Raw genomic sequence first — 21532 nt, 5'->3', positions numbered from 1 at the left:
TCAAACTTTTCATGCTAAAATATCTTTACCGTTAGGTGTCCAAAATGAAGTTTCATCATTTGCAACATGTTTTCTGAAGATGCTAATTACATTTTTGGAGACATCAGATCTGCAATGCCTTATGATAGTGTCAACACGAGTGGTGCAACAAGTAAATAGCTCACCTATCGGTCTTCCCATTCATCCTCCACTCGATCATACAGCCAAAGGCCAGTCGGACTGGTTGGTTGGAGGCAGAGGGCGAGAGAGCATGGGGAGAAGGAAAGAGAGAGCGAGCGAGAAAGCCAAAGAGGAGCAGCAGCAGCCTTATATAAAGCAGATTGACACCGTGAAAACCGCCGAAATAAAGACGAGTGACAGCCACTGACAAGTAACTTCAATGTCACTGGGCACTTTCAGAGCCTCCATGTTGGCACACACACGCGCACACACCCTGTCAGAAGCTCCAATAACAACGCTGCATCATCTGCAGTGCCTCTGTCAGCCAACATGCAATCTGCCGAAAAACACGCACACACATCCACACACTTACTGTTAAATGCAGCTGTACATATTCAGTGTGTCGCATGTAAACACTCGCCTCAGCCTGAGCAACACGCATGCACGCGCACGCACACACCTTCCATCCGTCAAATCGTGCTCGCTCCTTCTCCATTCTTCCGTGCGTCCATCCGCCCCGGCAGTCTGTCCGTACCTTGCAGCAGGCTCTGGAGGTTAAGCTGCGCCTGCTGGTGGAGCTCTTCGACACACTCGGGTCTGTTCCAGGAGCCAAACACGTTCACGCTCTGTTGCCATGGAGACCTGAAGTGGACCGCGCCGTTGCCGTGCTCGCCGCTTCCTCGCCGTCCTCCTCCGGCGTGGTTGTGGTTGCCTCCGTCGCCGCGGCTGCTGCTGCCTCCGCGCCTGACGCTCTCCGCCTCGAGTCCTACGGTGGCTGCAGGAGGCGGGAGGAAGTGATGGATGCAGTGGAGAGATGGAGAGGGAGGAGAGGGTGGGGGAAATAAGATTATTGAGAGTGAGGAGGAGAGGCAGAGAACAAGGAGGAGGAGGAGACGCAGAGAGCAAAGTACATCAAATGCTCGGAATTTCCATAACTAATAGCCAGAGATTACATAACGCCGCTGCCGCGTGTTGTCAGGGAGAACAAGGAAGGAGGGAAGGACTGAAGGAAGGTGAGATCGGGGAGGGAGGCAGGGAGGGGAAGAGGTGTTTAATCGGAAGGAGATAGAAGAGGAAGGTCATCACAGCACACAAACAAACCAAAAAAAGATTAGACCAGAGGATCATGTGACCTGCTTGCTCTCCGTCTTCTCATGGCTAACTTTGACTGTGTTTCTAATCACTGTTATAGTGGATGGATTGCGATAGATTAAGTCGGGTAACTCCCCACTGAAGAACATGTACAGTACTGACACATATTGACATTTGAACAAATAATTGTTAATGCGCCGTCAGTGGCAGAATTACCAAGGTTACATTCTTTTCTGAATACTTGATCTAGTTGTTGACAGTGGGGGGGGAAAGATACTATAATGTTCTGATACCAAGGATCCTCCATTAGCTGACATTTTGCGATGTTGCTGCACCTTTTAAAGTGCAGTGGCTATTTTGTCAACGCAGGACATATTGTCTCCTTTGGTAGGAAGGCATGCGGAGGCTGTTAATTAACACACACACTCAGTGGCCATATAGGCGTGAACGTGCGGTCTGGCTGCCTCAGTACTACCCCCTGTTACAGAGTCAAGCGTACTGTCACTATGGACACCACTGGCTGCCTTTGGAGGCTTCAGAGTTCGTTCCCTTACACTTTCTTCATGGTTAAAAAAAAAAATTTGAATAATAATCCTCCTCACCCTTGTCATTACCTATACGATGCATCAAAAACGAGGCAAAATTAATTATACTGAGCCATTATTTCTCAAAACAGAGTTTTCATGGATACGGCTGAAAAGCGCAAGCCTAATTTCTTATGGTTAAGGTGAGTGGGGATTAAAAACAAAAATTGCTGCTTCCATTGTATAAAAGTATGACCACTATTCAATTCACACTCGTGCATTATAATGAAAGCCGCATCGCAATCAATTCCAAACAAATTTCTGCGGAAATATTTCAAGTCTTTATGTTACATGTAATGATTATGGCGCACTGTGAATGAAAAAAACTCAGAATTCATAAAACTGAATATTGTGGAAAAAGTGTAACGCTAATTTCCTAATTTACTTCAAAGACCAGCAATTCAGAGGTTTGCGGCGAGTAAAGTCATATTACAAGAAAGATATGACTTCCAGTCAGAAGATTTGACTGTTTTACAATAATTTGGCTTTTAGTATTTGCTTAACTTCAGAACTGAGAGAAAAATCGGCTGATTTTCTGCAGGGAACTTTAAAATAATAATAATAATAATTAAATCGATTAGGCTTATAGGTCAGGCACTAGTAATAATTAGTCAAGTTTAAAAAATAAAAATGTATTCTCAGAATACAAAAATTGCTCTCCATTGTCAAAAAAATAGGACTATTACTGGTATAATTTATCTTTTATTCCTCAAAGTTTTCATTGATGAGGTAATAAGGAGTAATTGCTTTAGTCCCCATATATACCTATGCAATTTTTGTCTTAAATATCCATTTTTAATGTATTGCAAATCATTTGGTAGACCCCCCCCCCCCCTCTCAATGACTGGCTGGCAGACCTCCTCTTTGGGAACCACTGCACTATGAGACTTAACCATTTTAGCAACTGTTAAAATGTGCTAAGATGGCAGCGATGGGGAAGAAGGAAAAAAATAAATAAATCGCCATCTCCGTCAAGTAGAGGAAGTGATGTCATGGACAAAATAGGGGGAGGGGGCACAAGCGTTGCTTTAGTTACACACGCTCCAAATCAAAGTTGCATATGGGGCGCAAAGCAATTTGGCGGCATGACTCCCAGCATGACTTCAGCCCTCTGAGCGCCAACACGAGGAAGCGGTGACTTGTTTGTGTTGCTGATTTACAATGGAGCTCCAAACGGGCCATTATCATATTACGGCGCAGGCAGGACGCCGCGCATCCTGTTGGCTACGGCACACCTGAGGAGCCTCCTCACATCCCCGAGACGCCTGAAATCGGCTCATGTCAACGACACAACGGGCAACCCCCGTAGACACCGAACACCGACGCCGGTTCCTACGTCGCCTCGCCGTACATTCAGCAGGACTGCCCTCGCTGCCTGCTCGGACGGTCTCGCGGGAGACCGTGACAGGAAACGGCGCTCTGTGGACTTCCTGCTCGCTTCCTGGAGATAAACACCAACGGCCTCGACGCGGCAGAGAAGGTTCATGTGGAAACGACAAACGTCACCAAGTGTACAAATTATGACGCGACAACTACGAGCGGAGTTGGTTTCAAGATTCTCTCGGCTAGCATTTCAGTCAACTTGATTCCTGACTGCTTTGTAGAGCTCAGCATACTACTGAGCATGCTTGTGTGAAATTCTACATATGTGCCGTGCAGAGGTGGCAAAAGTACTCGCCAAAAAAATGTGTGTGATCCAGTTCAAGCATTTGTTTTCAACTGTCGGGAGTCAAAGTGAAAAGAGCCCAGAAAATTAAATACTACAATAGCAATACATCATGAAGACACTCGCAAGGAGCATGGAGCAGACGTGGCAATTTTACATGATTCAAGTTATTGTACTTGGTTACTTCGCACCACTGGTGCGTTGTTAGCATGCGACTTCACGTGCGCGTTAAAAGTTCTTTTTTTTTTTTTTTTTTCCTCCCCCGTCGTCGACGAGAAAACGATAAAAACGGCGGCTCTGCTGTTTGTGTGTATTGGCTATGCAGAAATGCTGCTGGATCGAAAACGATAACAACCACATTTTGACAGATCCAGCTTTCCATTACACACAGGAAACCATTAAGTCCAACCTTGTGGTGCAGCAGCAACAAATACAACAACGCTGTGCATGCATGTACGCCGTTAGTGACACGCATGTGCAACTTGCATATTTCCATTTGGTGTCAACATTCCACTGCAACCCATTTGTGCTGTGAAATGGAAAAAAACTTCATGACCTAATTCCCCCCCTCACAAGAGTTCCAAATCCACACAACGGCTCCATCTCCAAACTAAACAACAACTGTCCCAAACGTCACTCGTTCCAAACAGACAATTTGAGTCTAATCCATCAGATTTTGCATCCTGCATCATCAAAAGCAGCTCAGACAAACTTGTTGACACACCCCCGCGCTTCGTCGCCTCTCTTACCAGGCCTGGCCCACAAACGCTGCATTTCCGACTGCGCCCTAACGTGGAGGGAGAGCGGCAGAGGGGAGACGACGACGGCGACCAGGAAGAGGGCAAACGCTGCTTTTCATTCCGACCGAGAAGAAGAGAGTGAAGGGAGGATGTTGCCGGGGGTTGCGCCTCAGCCTTTGTGTCCTCCTCCTCCTCCTCCTCCTCCCTCTAAATAGTGGTACCTCCACTTGCAAGTTTTTCCAGATAAGAGCCACATAACTTGCCTTACAACAGTCCGCTAGCTTCACGCTAACACCCAATGCAAAATACCAGAGACAGCTGGCGTCGGTGCTGCGATAATCATAAACCTTTACACTAGTTACATTTGAACACAAGCAGAAGCAACACAGGCATCTATTCTTTATCCTCTGAAAAAATTATCAAACCTTTGTGTAGTATTTGTATGTGTTATACTGCCCCTCAGTGGCCATGGAGCACACATCAGGAATTATTATTTTAATAATCAATTAATCTGTCGATTATTTTTTCAGTGAATCAGGAAAGAAAAACATTGTTCAATGTCCATCCATTTAGTCCCAAACAATATAAAGTGATTATGAATGAGTTACAAGTTTGGTCTGTAATGTGTCAGAAAATGGGCAAAAATGCTGATGATCGTTTTCCAAAGTAAACGCAGTTGTTTGCAAATGTCTCATTTTGATCAAACACAGATAGTCTGCTTTCATGGAGGACTACAAAAATCAGACATTCCCTGTTGAGTAGCTGAAACCTCGAGGACCTGCACAATTTTAAGGTCACCAAAGTCTCAAAACGATTAATCAATTCACAGAACAAATTAAACTTGTAAGTCCAGGCAACAAGGTTCATAATTGCCAATTCAGTTCAACATAGTTCCTTTACACCAGGATGGCACAAGATTGCAACAAAGCACTTTTGTTTTGTCTAAACAAAGCTCCTCAATTCACTTCAACATAGTGTCTTGGGACCAAAATGCCAAGAAAGCACTATTTTTGTCTCAATGAAACTTCTCAGCTTACCTCCGCTAGCTCCTTCGCACCAAGATGCCAAAATGATGGCAACAAAGCACTATTTTTGTCTGAATGAAGCTCCTCACTTTACTTCAACATAGCTTCTTAGCACCAAGAAGCCACAAGATGGCAGCAAAGCACTATTTTTGTCTAAATGAACCTTCTCAACATAGCTCCTTGGCACAAAGATGCCAAGAGATGGCAGCAAAGCACTATTTTTGTCGAAATAAAGCTCATCAAATGACTTCAACACAGTTCCTTGGTACCAAGATGGTGCCGAAGTCATACTTGTCCAGTGAACCCTTACAATTGGAGCACGGAAATGTGGAACAACAATTTCAGTCTCTAAAAAAGTATTTAATTGCCTATAGATGCCACAAGGTGGCGGCAAAGCACTACTTACTGGACATCTAAATGAAATTCCTTGACTCACTGACTCTCAAATTGGGCAGACCACCATTTGGCCACACAGCATGCAGGATGCGATTGTTGTCGTCGTCGTGCGCTTTAGGACTGAGACGCCAAACAGGTTTGTTATCAGCTGGTCCAGCGCCAGCCGCCATTCCGCTGACCTGGGGTTGCCGTGGCAACAGCAGCCGGAGGCGCACGCCTCTCTCGATGACAACTTTTTTCTTTTCCTGCCTCACTCTTTGTTCTCCGTCGCCGCTGCGTTCGGGGTTACGTCATCATCGTAATCATCACCATCACCACAGAGCGCATGAATGAGCGCGGGGCCCAATTTCAAAGTCAGCTGCGGTGCCCGATTGTCTCCGCGCCGCCATTTCTTGGCGCTCGTGCGATCTGCACGCACCGTTCGCGTCAAGGTCAAAAAGTGATTGGATGTCTCGTTTGCTTACACACACACGCGCTACATTTATTCCATATTATCTTAAGCTCCATGTACTAGTATACTCTCAATTCAGTGCACTAGAAGAACAACAAAAGCTCACTAGTAGAGCAACTACATGTTACGAGAGGCAAAACTGTGTAGTATTTGACAACTGCGTGCAACTAGTGACATGATTTAAGTCTACTGGTGTCACTTGCAGTACTAGTAAGGTGCATGTCAACAACAACACTATGGCAAGCTGTTTGAGCATTAAATCAATATCCTACTAGTGCGCCGAATTCTCCAGTGCACTAGTGCACTGCGCCCTCACTTGTCAACTCGGCACACCAGTAGAACAAGTGGGGTGCAATAGTAGAATGAAGTTTTTTTCCCACTATTGCCTTCCACGACGGAATGACATTTCTGTCAACTGCACGGACTACTACATGTGACTAGTGAGGCAAAATTGTGCACTACTTGACAACTCCATGCTACTAGTACTACTGGTTACATTATAAAATTCTACCAGCTGACACCTAGCGTTTCACGAGTGGTACTAGTAGCATGCACATCAACTATTGCACGATTTTGCCTCACTTGTAACATGAAGTCGTTCTAGTAGTGCAGAAATGTTGTCCAAAAGTCAGGCACGTGCACACGCAGCCACTATGTGGTGCTCAAGCACCTGCCCTTATGCCCTGGATGAAAAAGTGCCCTTTTCGCTGCAGCCCTTTTTTTTTTTCCCCTTTCATCAATATTCATCAATGAATATAAAAAAAATCTCATCTCCTTTGTTAATAGTTGTATTATTGACTGTATTAATTGTGTTAACAGAAATAAATGCAGACTACTGTGTTTTCTTCATCGTATGAATCATTTTGGCGTTGAGTGCCCATTTTTTTGGCTTGTGCACCTGCGCACGTGCCTGATAGTCATGGGGGGAAAAACTGGACTGGACCGTCTTACTCGTCAGAACAAAGACCGTACTAGCACATCACTGGTATATCAAGGATATGGAATAAATGCTCAATGTGGCCCCTTCATTGACGCGGGCTGTCACCTATGCATCGCGCGCGTGCAGCTCGTTAATCACGCACACACACGCCTGCTTCGTTCTTGCCTCATCAGGCCAGCGGCAAAAGACTGACTGAGTGACCCGGTTCATTCCCGACGACGACAGGGTGAGACCAACAGCGGCGATTCCAAACGCGCACCTCCGATTAGTGCCAAAATGATGAAGTGGGGGGGGGGGAAGCCACACACACAAAAAAGTCAAGTTCGACACACTAGATAAGGACAGATATGCGCATAGATATATGCTAAAGTACCTGTTGCCGATTTGGGTCTGTGTCTCCCTTTGGGCCGCCTTTGTGGATTGCCCGTACTAGCCTTCCGGTCCCAAAACATCACGGACGCATTCCACGCCACACACGCTGGAAAGAAAGGCTGAAAGACGTGCGTGTGTGTGGCCCTCGTGTGTGTGTGTGTGTGTGTGTGATTGGGCGAGGAGGCGTCACATCTGCATCCCCGAGTGCGAGGATACGTGTGCGCAAATGAGGGCGAGCGAGGCAGACAGAACGAGAGCGAGAGGCTGAGAGAGCGAGAGTGTGTGTGTGTGTCGGTATACCTCGCTTACGTGAGCTGTTGGCTAATCGTATATTGTGTGTGCGCGCGCCGGGTGTGTTGATTAGCATCCAGCCAGTCGCATCAGAGCATCCGCAGCTCAATTGATAAAAGAGCCAGGCCGGCGAGAGCCAATCAGAAGGCGGCGAGCGTGAGAGCGCTGGAAGGAGGCAGAGCGACAGTGAAGATGAGGAGGGGGGCGATGTATTATGGGATGCCGAGAGAGAGAGGAACGCTGAGGAGGGACACGTCATTAGGTAAGCCTGCACGTTTTTAAAATGGACATCTGGGTCAGGTCATGCGTAAATGAGGTTTAAAAAAAATAATAATAATTTAATGATAAAATAATTCCTCCACAGTTTATTATGTATAACTTCATGATCATTTATTCACCAGTTGCTTGATCAAATAAAATGTAAAATGCACACTATGTATTTTTTCAAAATGCATTTTTAAAATTTGTATTCATTAATGTCATTAAATAACTAGTGAATTGATTGATTAATGTAAGTCGAAGAAAATTTTAAAAATACATTTTGATGAAGCAGTTTTAGGGGGAAAAATGTGCAAGTCAATGTTGATAATCAACCAAATTCTTGACTAAAAAAAACTCATGGTTAAATATATACAGTTTTTATTATGCTCGATAAAAAAATTATGAATTAACAAGTTGCTTAATTGTTTAATCTATATTATCAATCATTTATTTTACCTTATTTTTTCATGTCATTTAATGTAGATTAAATCAACCATTTTTTAAAAAATGGTATGAATGAATTAAAAAAATCAAAACATCTTTTAATTAACCATGAGGACAAAATAAATTCTAATCCATTACCCATTTATTTAATAGAATACTTCAATGTATAAACATATTTATAATTTACTTAATCAATTAATGAAGCAATATTAGGCAGGAAATATGAAATAACCACTTATTTAATAAAATGGTTCAATATATTTTACAATTTTTTTTTTGAAATTGTATTCTTTACAATAAATCAACTCGTCATTTAGTGAGATAAATGAATAAAAATAAATACAAAATGAACAAATGCTTTTTGATTGACCAATTTTAGGCAGAAAATACACGATTTAACCAACTGTTTAACAAAGTTAAATATTAAATGTATAATTTGTTTTGTAAATAATAGTAAAATAGTGTAAATCTGCTGTCCTGCGCACTCAAATTTACCAGATATTTACATTATATACAACAATTGTATATAATGATATACAATTAGACCAAGTATAAACACCATGGGAATGTGTCCCACAGATGGACGTGCGCTGGCCCGAAATGTGCACATCAACCCAAAAGCTGGTAACTGTGTGTCATTATGCACAGTGAAACGAGTAGCGTACCGACATGGGTGAAAAGGCCACTCTGCCAGGAAGAAGACATTACTCTCAAAGAAACGTGTAAAAAACAACAAAACAAAACAAAAACATTACAAGCTTGCAAATGCACACAGGGACAAAAACCTTCATTTTTGGAGACATGTCATGTGGTCAGGCGCAACTTAAATTGAACTGTTTGGCCATGATGAACATGGTTACATTTGGAGGAAAACCGGGGAAGCTTGCAAGCCTGAGAACACCATCCCTACTGTGAAATACAGGGGGTGGCAGCATCAGGTTGCGGGGTTGTTTAGCAACAGATAGGACTGGTGCACGTCACAAAATAGATAAAATCATGAGGAAAGAACATTATGTGAAAATACTGTTACCTGGTTACAAAGTTCCTTCAAGATAAAGTCAATGTTGGAGTGACCGTCGCAAAGCCCTGACCTCAATTCTATTGAAAACTGCAGACCCGAAAAGGCACGTGCGAGCAAGGCGGCCTTCAAACTTGGCTTGGTTACACCACTTCTGTCAGGAGGAATGGGCCAAAATTCCTGCCAACTATTGTGAGAAGCTTTTGAGATATCGAAATCCTGGCTAAATAAACGTGAAATGAAATTTGACCTAAAATAGGAAAAGTTTTGTCCGAGCACATGGGTCTTCTGATAGTGTGTGTAAACTTCTGGTGTCAACTGTATTGCGCCTGCTCACATCAAACAATAATCAGCCTTTATGATCCAACCCTCAAAGTCAAGGATTTAATAAGGATAATTATATAAATAGTATATATATTCATATCCAATAGCGTCTTAGCCTAAATCCTGACTACTCATGAATTTCAAAACACTCACACATTCCTCATGTGCAGAGGGAACAGGTTAATCCCCGTGGAGCCGGCAGCTGAAAGCCAGTGGACACGCCGTGAGCTGCTCTTTGGGGGAAAATAAAACGGGACCAGAAACAATCTCCTTCTCCTGAAACGTGAAATCGACAATCAGAAGCCAAACATGCTCAAACAAAAAAGTGTCCCTCTCCATTGAGAACACAGCAAATGCGAACCCCATTCGCCAACATCACTGAGTCCTACCTGAGTGCTGCTCTTCATGCAGGCAAACAGAGTAAACAATGCAAAGCACAAAGGGACAGTGAATGCACCGTCACTGTCTCTCTCTCTCTCTCTCTCGCTCTCTGTCCCTACAGCGCATCGCAAATGGAGGGAAAAGTGAAGGGGGGGGGGTTGGGTTGGGGAGGGTGGCAGTTCTGTTTTTCTTCTGCATGCTTGATAATTGGAAGCAGACTTTTGTGGGCATTGGTGAAGAGGAGAGGAGGTGTTCGGGAGTGACATAACGAACTGAGCCACTGATTCTCAAGTGTGCTGGTACGCGGGCTCCCTCTCGTGGTATGCGACAGCATAACTGAATTCAATGTTCAAACTGTTCTTAATGTTAAAGTGGCTTCAACTTTTTACTTTTTTAAATGTAGTACAGTATGTTTGTTAAGTACAGTTCAGTTGAATTTAACTTTTTGACTACAAAACATTTGCAATTAATCAGAAATGTTTTTCTCTCACATTTATTTTTTCACTTTTTATTTAACGTCGATGTGCAATGTAAGTACAGTTATCCCACTAAACGTACATGGAAACGCACGCGGACACACACACACACACAAATAGATGCTGACGCGTACACAGACAGATGGACAATCACACACGCACAAGCCTGCGCAAACACACATGCACACACAAAGACTGACACATGCACAGAAATGGACAATTGCGCGCACACACGCAATTGGACAACCGTACACACAAATATACACGCACACAAATTGACAAGCACGCACGCCACACAAAGAAGGACACATGCACACAAATACAAGTGCACACACACACAATTGGACAAGTGTACACACCAACACACACAAGAACACACACAGACGCGTATGCATACCAACATGCACACACACACACACACACACAGAGAGAGAGAGAGAGAGAGAGAGAGAAACACACGCACAAAAAAATGGACACAGGCATGCGCGCACACATGCACACAAATTGACATGGGCATACAAACACAAAAAAACACATTTGCACACACAGAGACCGACACATGCACACAAACACGCAGACTGACGTACATATACACACAAATGGACACACGCCAAAATACAGGCACAAACAGATGGACAGACACACTCACACTGATGGATGGACACGCACACAAACATACTTAGAAACACACACATATGGACACACACAAGCGCGCACACAGACTGAAACATGCACACACACTCCCCACAGTTGACTGACGTCCCCTCCATCGTGCTTCATGAGGAAAACATCTGCCTTCGGGACAATTGGTCTCCTCTGGACCGCCCCGCCTCCCCTTCACGACCACCCTTTGCCCCTCCCTCCTTTTCATTCGACCGCCACGGGATTCTTCTCCCAATGAGATCATATAAACAGCAGCCTCATGACTGGTCCGTGTGTGTGTGTGTGTGTGTGTGTGTGTGTTACTGGCCGGAAAATACACACACGCGCGCACACGCTAAAGCAACGTTTCTGAAGCCAAAGAAAGTTCTCCACACGCACGGACGCACACTTCCTGCATTATATCACTCGTGTTACTCAAACCCTCAGATTCCTGAGGCGCCCGTTATTATTCGCCGTCGTCGTGAACCGTCGCTCCATCTTCGTTTTTCATATAGAATTGCAACAGGGGGAAGATGATCTGAATAATCACAGGTGGTCAATTTGCCAGTATAGGATGGACGGAAGGTTTATAATTGCCTCAGTCGAGAGGGCAGAAAAGCACTACTTTTATCTAATTGAAGCGCTTCAACTCATTTCAACACCATCCTCTGCACTAAGACACCACAAGATGGCGCCATAGTAATAATAAAATAAAAATACCCAAAGTACAGGACAGATACCTGAAACATTTACTTAATTACAATAGTACCACGGTACTTTGTTACAAGCAAATAATATAAAAAGAAAAAAAACTGCTGGTGTGAAGGCGACTCATGTTATCGCACAGAGGTGCAATCAAAACAAGCTGGTTGGGGCTTTCGCTGACAGTGGGGGGGGGGGGGGGGGGTAGAGACATGAAGGGGAGGAGCTGACAGGAAGGGCACTGAAGAGGGGAGGCTGACGTCGCCGTGGGAACCAGAGGAACGGGGGGCTGAAGCTCAAGTCGCAATGGAAGCAGCCCGCAGACAGCCGCGGGAAGCTACGCGATCACGAGCCGCCGGAACCGCCGGGCCTCGGTCGGGGGGGTCAACGCGGGGTCCTGAAAAATGACTTTTCGGCCAAATTCCATTGAGGCGCAAAAACAACTGAATTTGCTTCCTGTTCACATTCTTGGGATGCTCACAGCAGGAATAGAGTCAGAAAAATGTGTGTGTGTAAAGGTTATAATTTTTTTTTTTTTTTTTTTTTTTTTTTTTTTTTTAAATCAGTTTTAGTTTTTATTCATATTTTTATAGTTGTTTTAGAGTGGATTTGCTATTGAAATGCTTACTTTTATTGATAGTTATTTTTTATTAGTTGTTTTTTGTATATTTTGGGTATTTACAATGAGTGACAAAAAAGGTCACACTTTAAAAATGTGTTAAAGCAAAAATGTTTGCCTTAACAAAAAAATCTGATGAATGCAATAAATTGATCAACATGAAAACAAAGGACATATTCGCTATACTTCTACAATCAATATTGTGAACCGTTTTCAGCTATTTCAAAACTTGTTTTAGTTTTTATTTCAGTTATCAAAATTGTTCTTTCAATTCTACTTTTGATTTTGTTTGCTTCTGTCAAAGTCCCGGTAAAGTAAAAATGTCTCTTAAATTGGAAAGACCACAGAGAAGAGTGTCATCGACAACTTACCAAATTTTAATCATTAAAATATGTGGTTAAGTCAGAATTTTAAAAAAATTATCAACAAAAAAGACCCCCTTCCCACCTTACTCTTCTGTGTGATGTGCACACACTCACAGCCGACAACGAGGCACTCTAAAGCACCCCAGCCAGCCCCGGTGCACACGCTTGGCTGTCAAGTCGGACTTTTTGGAAAAAATATTCCCAGCTCTCACGCGTCAGTCTCTCTCTTTGTAATGTGCGCACCCTCACCGCCAACAACGAGGCGCTCTAAAGCAGCCGAGCCAGTAGACTATCCAAAGGGAAGCTGCATTTTCCAGGGTTTTTGTCATAACCTTGGTGTGTGTGAGCGTTGCTGTTAAGTTATGTCACCGTGTTGCATCTTTGTTTAGCAAGCGGGAGGCGAGTGCGGGAGGAGGAAGGTGTTGGACGAGTGATACTAAAGATGATCCAATGATGATCTATCGATTACTTAACCGAGTACATGTTCTGCCTACGCGACCCACTTTAGTGGGGCCCCCACACACACACATTTTGTTTTTTTTTAACAGCGCACAAGAGGAAGGTTGAGGTGCTTTTCAATGCTCATGAACAGAAATGTACACGCACGCACACAAACGTCAACGTCTACGCCTGTAACTTATAAAGTGGACTATGTTTTCTTTTATCTCACTCTCTTTCCAGCGGTACATCTGGACTGAGTTTGGGGGGACTTTCTATTACTCTCTCTCACACAAAAACACACACACACTTCCCGCTAAAACAGAAACATGCTTGCTGGTGGCTCAAGCGAGTGGAATTCTGAAACATCATACAGACGTCAGTGTTGGTGTAATATTGGCTAATGCAAATATAATACAGTGAACACCTGCTATATTGTAGATTTTGTTTTTGTGAGTTTTTACAGGACAGGCCAATTTATTTGTATTTTTTTTTTCTACAGTGCAGTACCAAGTTGTGCCACAACACGCAGGAGTACTGAGCTCCACTGGATATTTATGCAGCATAATTTAAAAAAGAGAAGAAATAAGAATACATGCCTGTGAGTAATGACATATGGTTTGCTGAAATATTTTGGTATTTAAATTTACAATATTTTTATGGTCTTTTGTTGTATGTGTTGCTGCGCCACGTGTTTTAAAGTCACAGTTGTTTAAAGGTTCATTTTTAGCTGGAACATCTATGCTAATGCATGATAGCCTATCTATGGCGTTTCACATTATATATTAGAATAATGCTAGCGGACTTTCATACACCGTATGGCTTGGCTGAACATTTTGCTGTTTTAAAATAGGTTTTTTTTTTTTTGTATGAGTCATTGCTCCGTGTGTGTTAAACTAGAATTTGCTTGAAGGTTTGTAATCACCGTAACGTTGATGCTAATTTCCACTCTGTTGCGTTAGCATTAAGCTAGCAGATTTTTGATAAATATGGTTGGTCCGATCATTTTGCCGTTTAAATATACAACTTTTAATTGTCTTTGGGTTTTATATGTCAGCTGTACAAGACACTTCAACTGGGAGTGACCAAGTGGTTGAGTTTGTGCTTTAATTTTGAAATTACTTTAGCTTTCTTTGCCTCTTATTTGGAGAACTCTGCGAACGAGTGGAAAGCAGCAATACTTTTTTTTTTTATAAGTATTTTAATAGATTATAATGTTATTTCTCTATATCGCGTTTCCCCCCACTTATTGTGTGGGTGTGTCCCGCGATAAACGGGGTTGGTTGTAAAAGCAAACAAATTGACACAGCTGACCTTGCAGGTGCATTCAATCAATCCAAACAACACACGCACTATTCTGAGGGAAATTGCAAGAAATATATCTATTAAAAAAAAAAAAAAAAACACAGACACACACACACACACACAAAACTAAGTGAGCTCCAAAAAGGGAGTGCATTAACAGTATTCATTTGCTGTGAATATCGATACTTGCATTTCCCATTTGTCGGTTTTGCAGGTGATTTGACTCGTCGCCGCTCAAAATATTAAGTTGCAAATTAACTTTTGGGCTTGTCGGTTAATTTGTACCTGTGTGCGGGCTCTTGCGGAGCATGTCGACCACCCGGCCCAGCCTGCCCTCCAGCGCGCCGGATCTGCGGCACACGGACGCCAGCTCGCCCTCCAGCTCCTCCAGGACGCCCAGCGAGTGTCGGGACAGGTCCGAAAGTTGGCGGAGCACCGAGGCCAGCGTGAAGGCGCACACGTCGGCCAGGTCCGCGAACAGCTCCGACGTCCTGACGCCGACGCCGGGCTTGCACAAATCCCTCGGCAGGACCGCACGCTTGCAGAAAGGCATCCTTGGACCGGAGCGGACCCGAGCGGACTGTACTTGCGCGATGATTCAAAGCAACAAAACTCCGCAGGTGGTCAGGTTATATCACCGTGCTCCGTCTGTTCCGTCTCCCCGTGGCTGGCGCACGGACGCATGCTCCGGAACGTCGGTTCTGGACAAGTCCGCTTGGGTTCGCTTCGGACTTCGCGTCGTGGGTCGTCATTGTCGAGCCTCCTCACTCGGCAGCCTTTCTCGCAGTTTTTTTTCTTCCCTTTTTTTTTTTCTTTTTTTTTTGGGCCACAGAACATGTCGAACCTGTCCAAGTTCCGCTGTCTTTTCAAAATTAAAGCGCAAACTCACACACTTCCGTTTGAACTCAAGAGCGAACTACAATGGTGAACATTATTATTTGCACGCATTGATGCATGGAGATGTGCTCGAATTCAACATTGGCTCGTATTATTTTGAAAACATTTGCCTAAAATAGTTTAACATCAAAGCGGATGCTGCACCTCTGCTCAAAAACATTTCCGCAAATAGCACAAAAAAACAAATAATTAACCCCCACCATGAAACATTTGTAATTGCTCAATACAAGAAGCTTCTCAGCTCACTTGAACATAGTTTGTTTATGCTACAAGATGGCGCCAAAGCAATACTTAGATGTGGAAAGGAAGTGCCTGCAGCAAAACTACAAGTCAAATGTTCGAGCAAAGATCTGGATAGTGTCAACATTCGCATATTTTCGCAGGAAAGTACCCCGATCTCCCACTGCCCCCCCCCCCCCCCCCCCAGCCTGAAAACATCCCCACATCTGGTCATCAGGCGCAGCCCCTCGGGCCCCCTTCGGCAACCCCTCCCAGACATGAACCGGGCCCACCTCAATGTTTTTTTGTTCCAGCGGCGGTCTGTTGTGCAGAGGAAGGCGTTCGCGGGGGCAAGAAGTTCAACATGGAGTGATGCAAAAGTCTTATTTGAGTAAGATTCCGAGGAGGCGACTCTCTTGTTTGACAGGAACCTGGCAGCGTCTGCAAAAGAGAGGAAAATCTACACCGGTAACATTTGTTTTCCTGTGCAGTAGGTGATGGACTTGACAAAAAGTCCTTGAAAAAAAAAATTTGGGGCGGGGAATCCGTCTCCCTTTGGAGCCAAGGAACTATGTTGAAGTCAGTTGAGGAGCTTGACGTCGCACTTTGCTGCCATCTTGTAGCATCAAGAAGTCATTTCGACAACACTATGTTCAACTTAAATATTTGTTATGCTGTGTCACTGTACTAAAAAAAAAATAATAAAATGTAAAAAATAAACTCACCTGTATGTCATCACTTGAACACAAATAAATATTGAATTTATGACAGGGACGCAGTATTTTTATTTTTTTGGTATTCTGAATCAAATGTGTTGCATTCACATTTCTTACGGCAATACAGTGAAAATCCTGCATTTGGCCCCAACCGTGATTATAAAATGTTCATACCTTTTCCATCTTGTGACACACTTGCCAGGAGAGGATTCGCCTCCTGATTTTGCCCATGGGACTCTTGTACCTGTCTCAAAGTACAAAAAAAAAAATATTTAGCCATAATTTCAAGTGTGCTAAATCAACTGTGGTTGCTTTAGTGCCCACTTGTGTCACAGATGATTTTGCCTCGCTGCTGAAGCATGAAACATTTGGTACCCAAAAAACGGGCACGGTATTGTACATCCTGTTGGGAGAGGAGTGGCTACGAAGGGAAGTCACGACAGACGGAGACACAGGACGGAGCGCGTGCCAGATTTCTGGGGCTGGAGCGCCGCAGTAAACATATGGAGCAGCGCTGGTTTGGAACACAGCGAGGGAGAGAGAGAGAGAGAGAGAGAGAGAGAGAGAGAGAGAGAGAGAGAGAGAGCGTGTGAGGATGAGGACATTTGGAGGATGGGTTGACGGAGAAAAGATGCATGAGATGGGGCATTTTAAAAGAAAAAAAGGAGAAACCATGCATGTTTTGTAAATAACATTTTTTATTTTGAAAACCAGGGGATGGTGTTGAACATTTTAACTGCTGCTTTGCTTGGCGGCCAGCCTCTTGTCCCTCTCCTCGGCGATGGTCAGTCGGATTCCCTTCCCACTGGGCATGGACACCCAGGGCTTGTTGCCCTGGAGACAAGGGATATTATTTTCATGATTGAAATGAAATCCGTGCCCTCGCGTCAGAACTCATCATTTACCGTGAACAGCAGTGCCACAGCAATGTGGCAGTTTAGTTTCTGCGACCCCGCAACATCGCTGAGTTTGAACCGGTAGTTTTATGGCTTCTTAAATTTCAAGTTGTGCGACTTCAAGTGTTGTATCACAAATGAGTCACGACATGCCAGGCAGAACTGAACTCGACTGGATATAGATGGACCGCAATTAATAAGAGGATGGAAGCAGAGAAGGTCCCCTACAATCATCCAGTAATGCCCGCCATTCCCAGAGTCACGAATATGCCTGCGAGTATTGCTGATACTTTGCATGTGCTGATCGTGTGTTTAAGTAGCAGCTTTTTGGATCTTTATAATTACCTGAACATGTACGCTAATTTCAGTTAGCCCGTCTGTGGCATTTTCACATTGTATGTTAGCATTAAGCGAGTGTCTTTACAAAATGATAGTATGCTTTAACATTTCCGTGTTTAACTGGGCAATATTTATCTTCAATTTTGTGATTATTTTTTTTTTTTTTTTTACAGTAAACTTCAACTGAGTCCAAAAAAGCTTGAAGCAAGCACTTTGTCTCTTATTTTGAAAACTGTCAAAGTGAGAGGGAGAAAAGGTGCTCAGGAAAATGTTTAGCATTTCTTAATTATTAAGTTTAAATCTGATAAAACCAGTGTTAAACCTGTTCATAAAAATGGTTTCATATATGCTCTCTATATGGCAGCTTTTCACCATTAGCAGGTGGGTGTGAAACGTATTGACTGCGATAAACGGGGGTTCGCTGCGATTGAGGAGCTCAGAACTTCTTAGAGGATTCAGTCGTGTTTTTTCATGGCTGTCAAAATCACAAAGTCATCGTTGCTCCAAGTTTAACAGTTAACGGTGTTTGGGGCATCATCATCTCACCTTGCCAATGACAAAAATGTTGGACAGCCTGGTGGCAAAACTGTTCCCAGTGCTGTCCTTGACGTGCACCACGTCGAAGGAGCCGGGGTGGCGCTCCCTGTTGGTGATGATTCCGATTCTGCCCAAGTTAGCGCCTCCTGTCACCATGCAGAGGTTACCTGCGGGACGGGGCGGAGCTCATTAAGCAGACAGTCCTATTGGTTCTGGGCCGCGAGCTCCGGAACCTACCGGTTTCAAACTTGATGAATTCGGTGATCTTGCCGGATGCCAGGTCAATGCGCACAGTGTCGTTGGCCTTGATGAGGGGGTCAGGGTAGCGGATGGTGCGGGCGTCGTGGGTCACCAGGTGGGGGATCCCCTTGGTGCCTACCAGAATCTTCTTCACTTTGCACAGTTTGTACTGCGGAGCGACAGCGCAGCGTCACAAGGCGGTCGAGACGGCGAGCCGGCTTCTTACCTTGGCCTCCTCGGCGGTGATGCGGTGCACGGTGAAGCGTCCCTTCACGTCGTAGATCAGACGGAAGTACTCGCCAGTCTTCTCGATGCTGATCACATCTGCGTTGAAATAAACAAACCCGACATTTTGATTGAACACAACCAAGAGTAACTTGAGGAACATTATTAACACAACAGTAAAGCCATAAACAGGGGTTCACTGTAACTGCGGAGCTCAGAACTTCTTAGAGGACTGTCTTTTTTCATTGCTGTCAAAAGCACAACGTCATCATTGCTCCACATGTGAACATTTTGACGGCCGCTGTCATTTGTGCCGTCACCATCTCACCTTGCCAATGACAAATATTTCATTCTGTGGCGTTACACTGAACACAAGTTTTGGTGAGGGCTGTAGCCTATTGCAGCTTCTCCGTACACATTTTGCAAACCTTTTGAAAATGTTTATTGGGGGTTCCCCTTCCAAAGCAAGAAATTCAATCACAGATCTCTCCCTCTGACAGGCATCAAACAATGCCATTTCCAAAATGGCTGACAGGACGAGGAAAGGTTTAAAACGGGGGGAAAAAAAATAATTCAAACAAGTGTTTAAACTGCAAACCGTGAACATTTCTGACTTTTAAATTTTTTTTTTAGTCGGTTAAGTTAAATTGGGCTCATTGCTTTTTGACAGCCCTGCATAAATGTTTTTAATTTTTTTTATTTTTTATTTGAACTCCACAGCAAATGGACAGACTCACCCATGAATCCCGAAGGATAGGTGATATCAGTGCGGACCTTGCCGTCAACCTTGATGAACCTCTGCATGCAGATTTTCTTCACCTCATCCCCGGTCAGGGCGTACTTCAGACGGTTCCTCAGGAAAATGATGAGGGGCAAGCACTCCCTCAGCTTGTGGGGGCCGGTGGAAGGACGAGGAGCCTGAGAGAAAGCGCACGTTTTCGGGATCCCATACCAAAATGGAGACTCGAACGTGAGAGGAAAGGCTACTTACAAACACTCCAGTGAGCTTGTCCAGCATCCAGTGCTTCGGCGTCGCGACGCGCTTCAGGTGCTTCTTCGGTCCTCTGGCCTGGAGGACAGAAATCGGAAGGGCGGTAAAGAAAAAGCAGAGCAAACAAGCCCTCCATCACTTTTTGTCTGAACTATCTAGTTCCGAACAGTCTTCAAACTTCGCCTCATGACCTTACCATACATAACCGACCTGTTTGAACTGTTAAAATAAATAAATAAATTGTTCACCACGACATCATTTTAGTTACTTTATTCATCCACACAGGGCTCTTCACTGTTCCATTAGTCTCCACAAAGTAAACAAGATAAATGTGACATCATCAAACATTACAAACAGGCTTTTTCTTGGACAGAAATTAAATAAATGATGATTCCAGTGTAGTATTATGCTCCGGAATTATTAGCAAGGGGATCAGTGGGAAAAATTTTGACATTACAGAGTTGAGAGAATGGAACATTAGCATATTTGGACAATCAGTATGTACAACAAACACGCACACACTCATATAGATTTTGTTTAAGCGCAAGAGTTACTGTCAAGCAGCTTAAGATGGCTAAAAACACGCTACAAAATTTCAAGCGTACATTTTTTACGTGAATATAAGGACGCGTGGCTCCACTCGCCGAGCCCGGTTAAGCGTTACTGACTAGCAAGAGCAGTTAGCAATCCCGGCCGTGGCCTGGACCGGCAAACGGATGAACACGAATGGAGAATTTACCACTTCACACCAACATAGTTGGCAGCTACACGTACACGTACGCCACATTTATAACGCGGTTGCGTGAATCCATTATCGTAGAGGGATAGCAGAGGCGAGGCTAACGCTACGGGGTAAAAAAAAAAAAAAAAAAGACACCGTCGAGCAAAAGCTCAAAATCCGCTACGACAGTCGCGTCTTTGGACGGAAATATAGACTTTAGAAACATTATAAGACGTCGTATTTTAAACTCGTCTATTTATGTTTCGGGGAATACAACGCGAAAAGGTGATGTTTCAGGATGATTTGAGAGAAGAACGGCCATTGAATAGTGCTCACCATGTTGAAGTCTGAAGGAGAAAGGACTTCGTCACTTCCGGTGTGGAATCATAAGGCCGCGTACGGAACACTGGGAGGTACAAAAATACTTAAAGTAGAAAAGCATTTAATACAATTCATGTAGCACACAAAAAAAGATGTATGCTATATAATGATGTATCTATTTGGATTTATAATATTTCACAAATGTATACAGTACGAACTTATTATTTAGATACATGTATACATCTGAAAATATTGTGCGGTCTATGACATTATAAAATATAAGTTAAAAACTATTCAGAGAGTAAAGGGTTAGGACTAGATGTTTTCGTTTACGACTATTATATATATTTATAGTATTCCATAAATTAATTATAGAGGGAAAAAAACACTAGATGGCAGTATCTCTTCGCATTTGGAAATAGTCAGCTGAACATCAAATGTAGCATTTTTTTCCACATTTGGATGACATTTTAAGCACTTGACTTTTATTGGTCGTATCTGTGTGTCTGAAAGAAACAATACTATATACATGTTGATACAGTGTAAGAACTGTTTCAAAGTTGTTCTATCATCATTTTATTTATGTCTGGACAAAAATACAAGAATTGTTTTTCATGAGAACCTCAATCATTTCAAATAAACAAAAGAACAGAGGGTGAGCAAAAGTGTCTGAAATAATCACTAAATGATATTGTTAGAGAGGACAAAAATGACAATCAAGTTTGAGGTCGAGTGGATA

The 21532-nt window shown here is 43.6% G+C and overlaps 2 protein-coding genes and 2 non-coding genes across 10 annotated transcripts in view; all 4 read right to left on the bottom strand.

Annotated features, from left to right (window-relative positions):
* nhsl2 (NHS-like 2) overlaps positions 1 to 15959 on the bottom strand; it is a 29676-nt gene extending 13717 nt beyond the window's left edge. For 2 of the 7 annotated variants that reach the window (XR_009767704.1, XM_061669354.1), the window contains exons 1-2: positions 14977 to 15959; positions 695 to 934 (exon numbers count right to left, since the gene is read on the bottom strand). Coding sequence is in view for 6 of the 7 variants with exons in the window: in XM_061669354.1 (XP_061525338.1) it covers positions 695 to 934; positions 14977 to 15244 (508 nt within the window). In the remaining variant the exon portion in view is untranslated. Of the gene's footprint in view, positions 1 to 164; positions 215 to 619; positions 935 to 4250; positions 4392 to 7426; positions 7882 to 9916; positions 10040 to 10152; positions 10243 to 14976 lie in introns of those variants that run through there. The other 5 variants (XM_061669356.1, XM_061669358.1, XM_061669357.1 and 2 more) reach the window with 5 other exon arrangements.
* Positions 15960 to 17203: 1244 nt separating this feature from the next.
* rps4x (ribosomal protein S4 X-linked) lies at positions 17204 to 20853 on the bottom strand. The gene is made up of 7 exons (XM_061669378.1): positions 20809 to 20853; positions 19752 to 19829; positions 19498 to 19678; positions 18762 to 18859; positions 18533 to 18704; positions 18305 to 18462; positions 17204 to 17357 (listed from the first exon to the last, which is right to left on the bottom strand). The coding sequence occupies exons 1-7, from the start codon at positions 20809 to 20811 to the stop codon at positions 17256 to 17258; spliced, it is 792 nt and encodes a 263-aa protein (XP_061525362.1). The 5' UTR covers positions 20812 to 20853; the 3' UTR covers positions 17204 to 17255.
* Positions 18191 to 18260, bottom strand: LOC133398132 (small nucleolar RNA SNORD61). Its single transcript, XR_009767756.1, has one exon. It is a non-coding gene; the product is annotated as a small nucleolar RNA SNORD61 (small nucleolar RNA).
* Positions 18971 to 19035, bottom strand: LOC133398131 (small nucleolar RNA SNORD61). Its single transcript, XR_009767755.1, has one exon. It is a non-coding gene; the product is annotated as a small nucleolar RNA SNORD61 (small nucleolar RNA).
* Positions 20854 to 21532: the final 679 nt, after the last annotated feature.

This window comes from Phycodurus eques, chromosome 23 (assembly GCF_024500275.1).
Source record: "Phycodurus eques isolate BA_2022a chromosome 23, UOR_Pequ_1.1, whole genome shotgun sequence".
Classification (NCBI taxonomy): Eukaryota; Metazoa; Chordata; class Actinopteri; order Syngnathiformes; family Syngnathidae; genus Phycodurus; species Phycodurus eques.
This window is presented reverse-complemented; position numbering and strand designations above follow the sequence as displayed.

Bases quoted from the DNA above. Each gene is read 5' to 3' on its own strand.
- rps4x (XM_061669378.1), bottom strand. The intron at 18,860-19,497 runs GTGAGTCTGTCC...ATTTCAACGCAG, and splicing joins CTATCCTTCGGGATTCATGG to ATGTGATCAGCATCGAGAAG. The intron at 17,358-18,304 runs GTGAGATGATGA...CCTTGTCTCCAG, and splicing joins ACATTTTTGTCATTGGCAAG to GGCAACAAGCCCTGGGTGTC.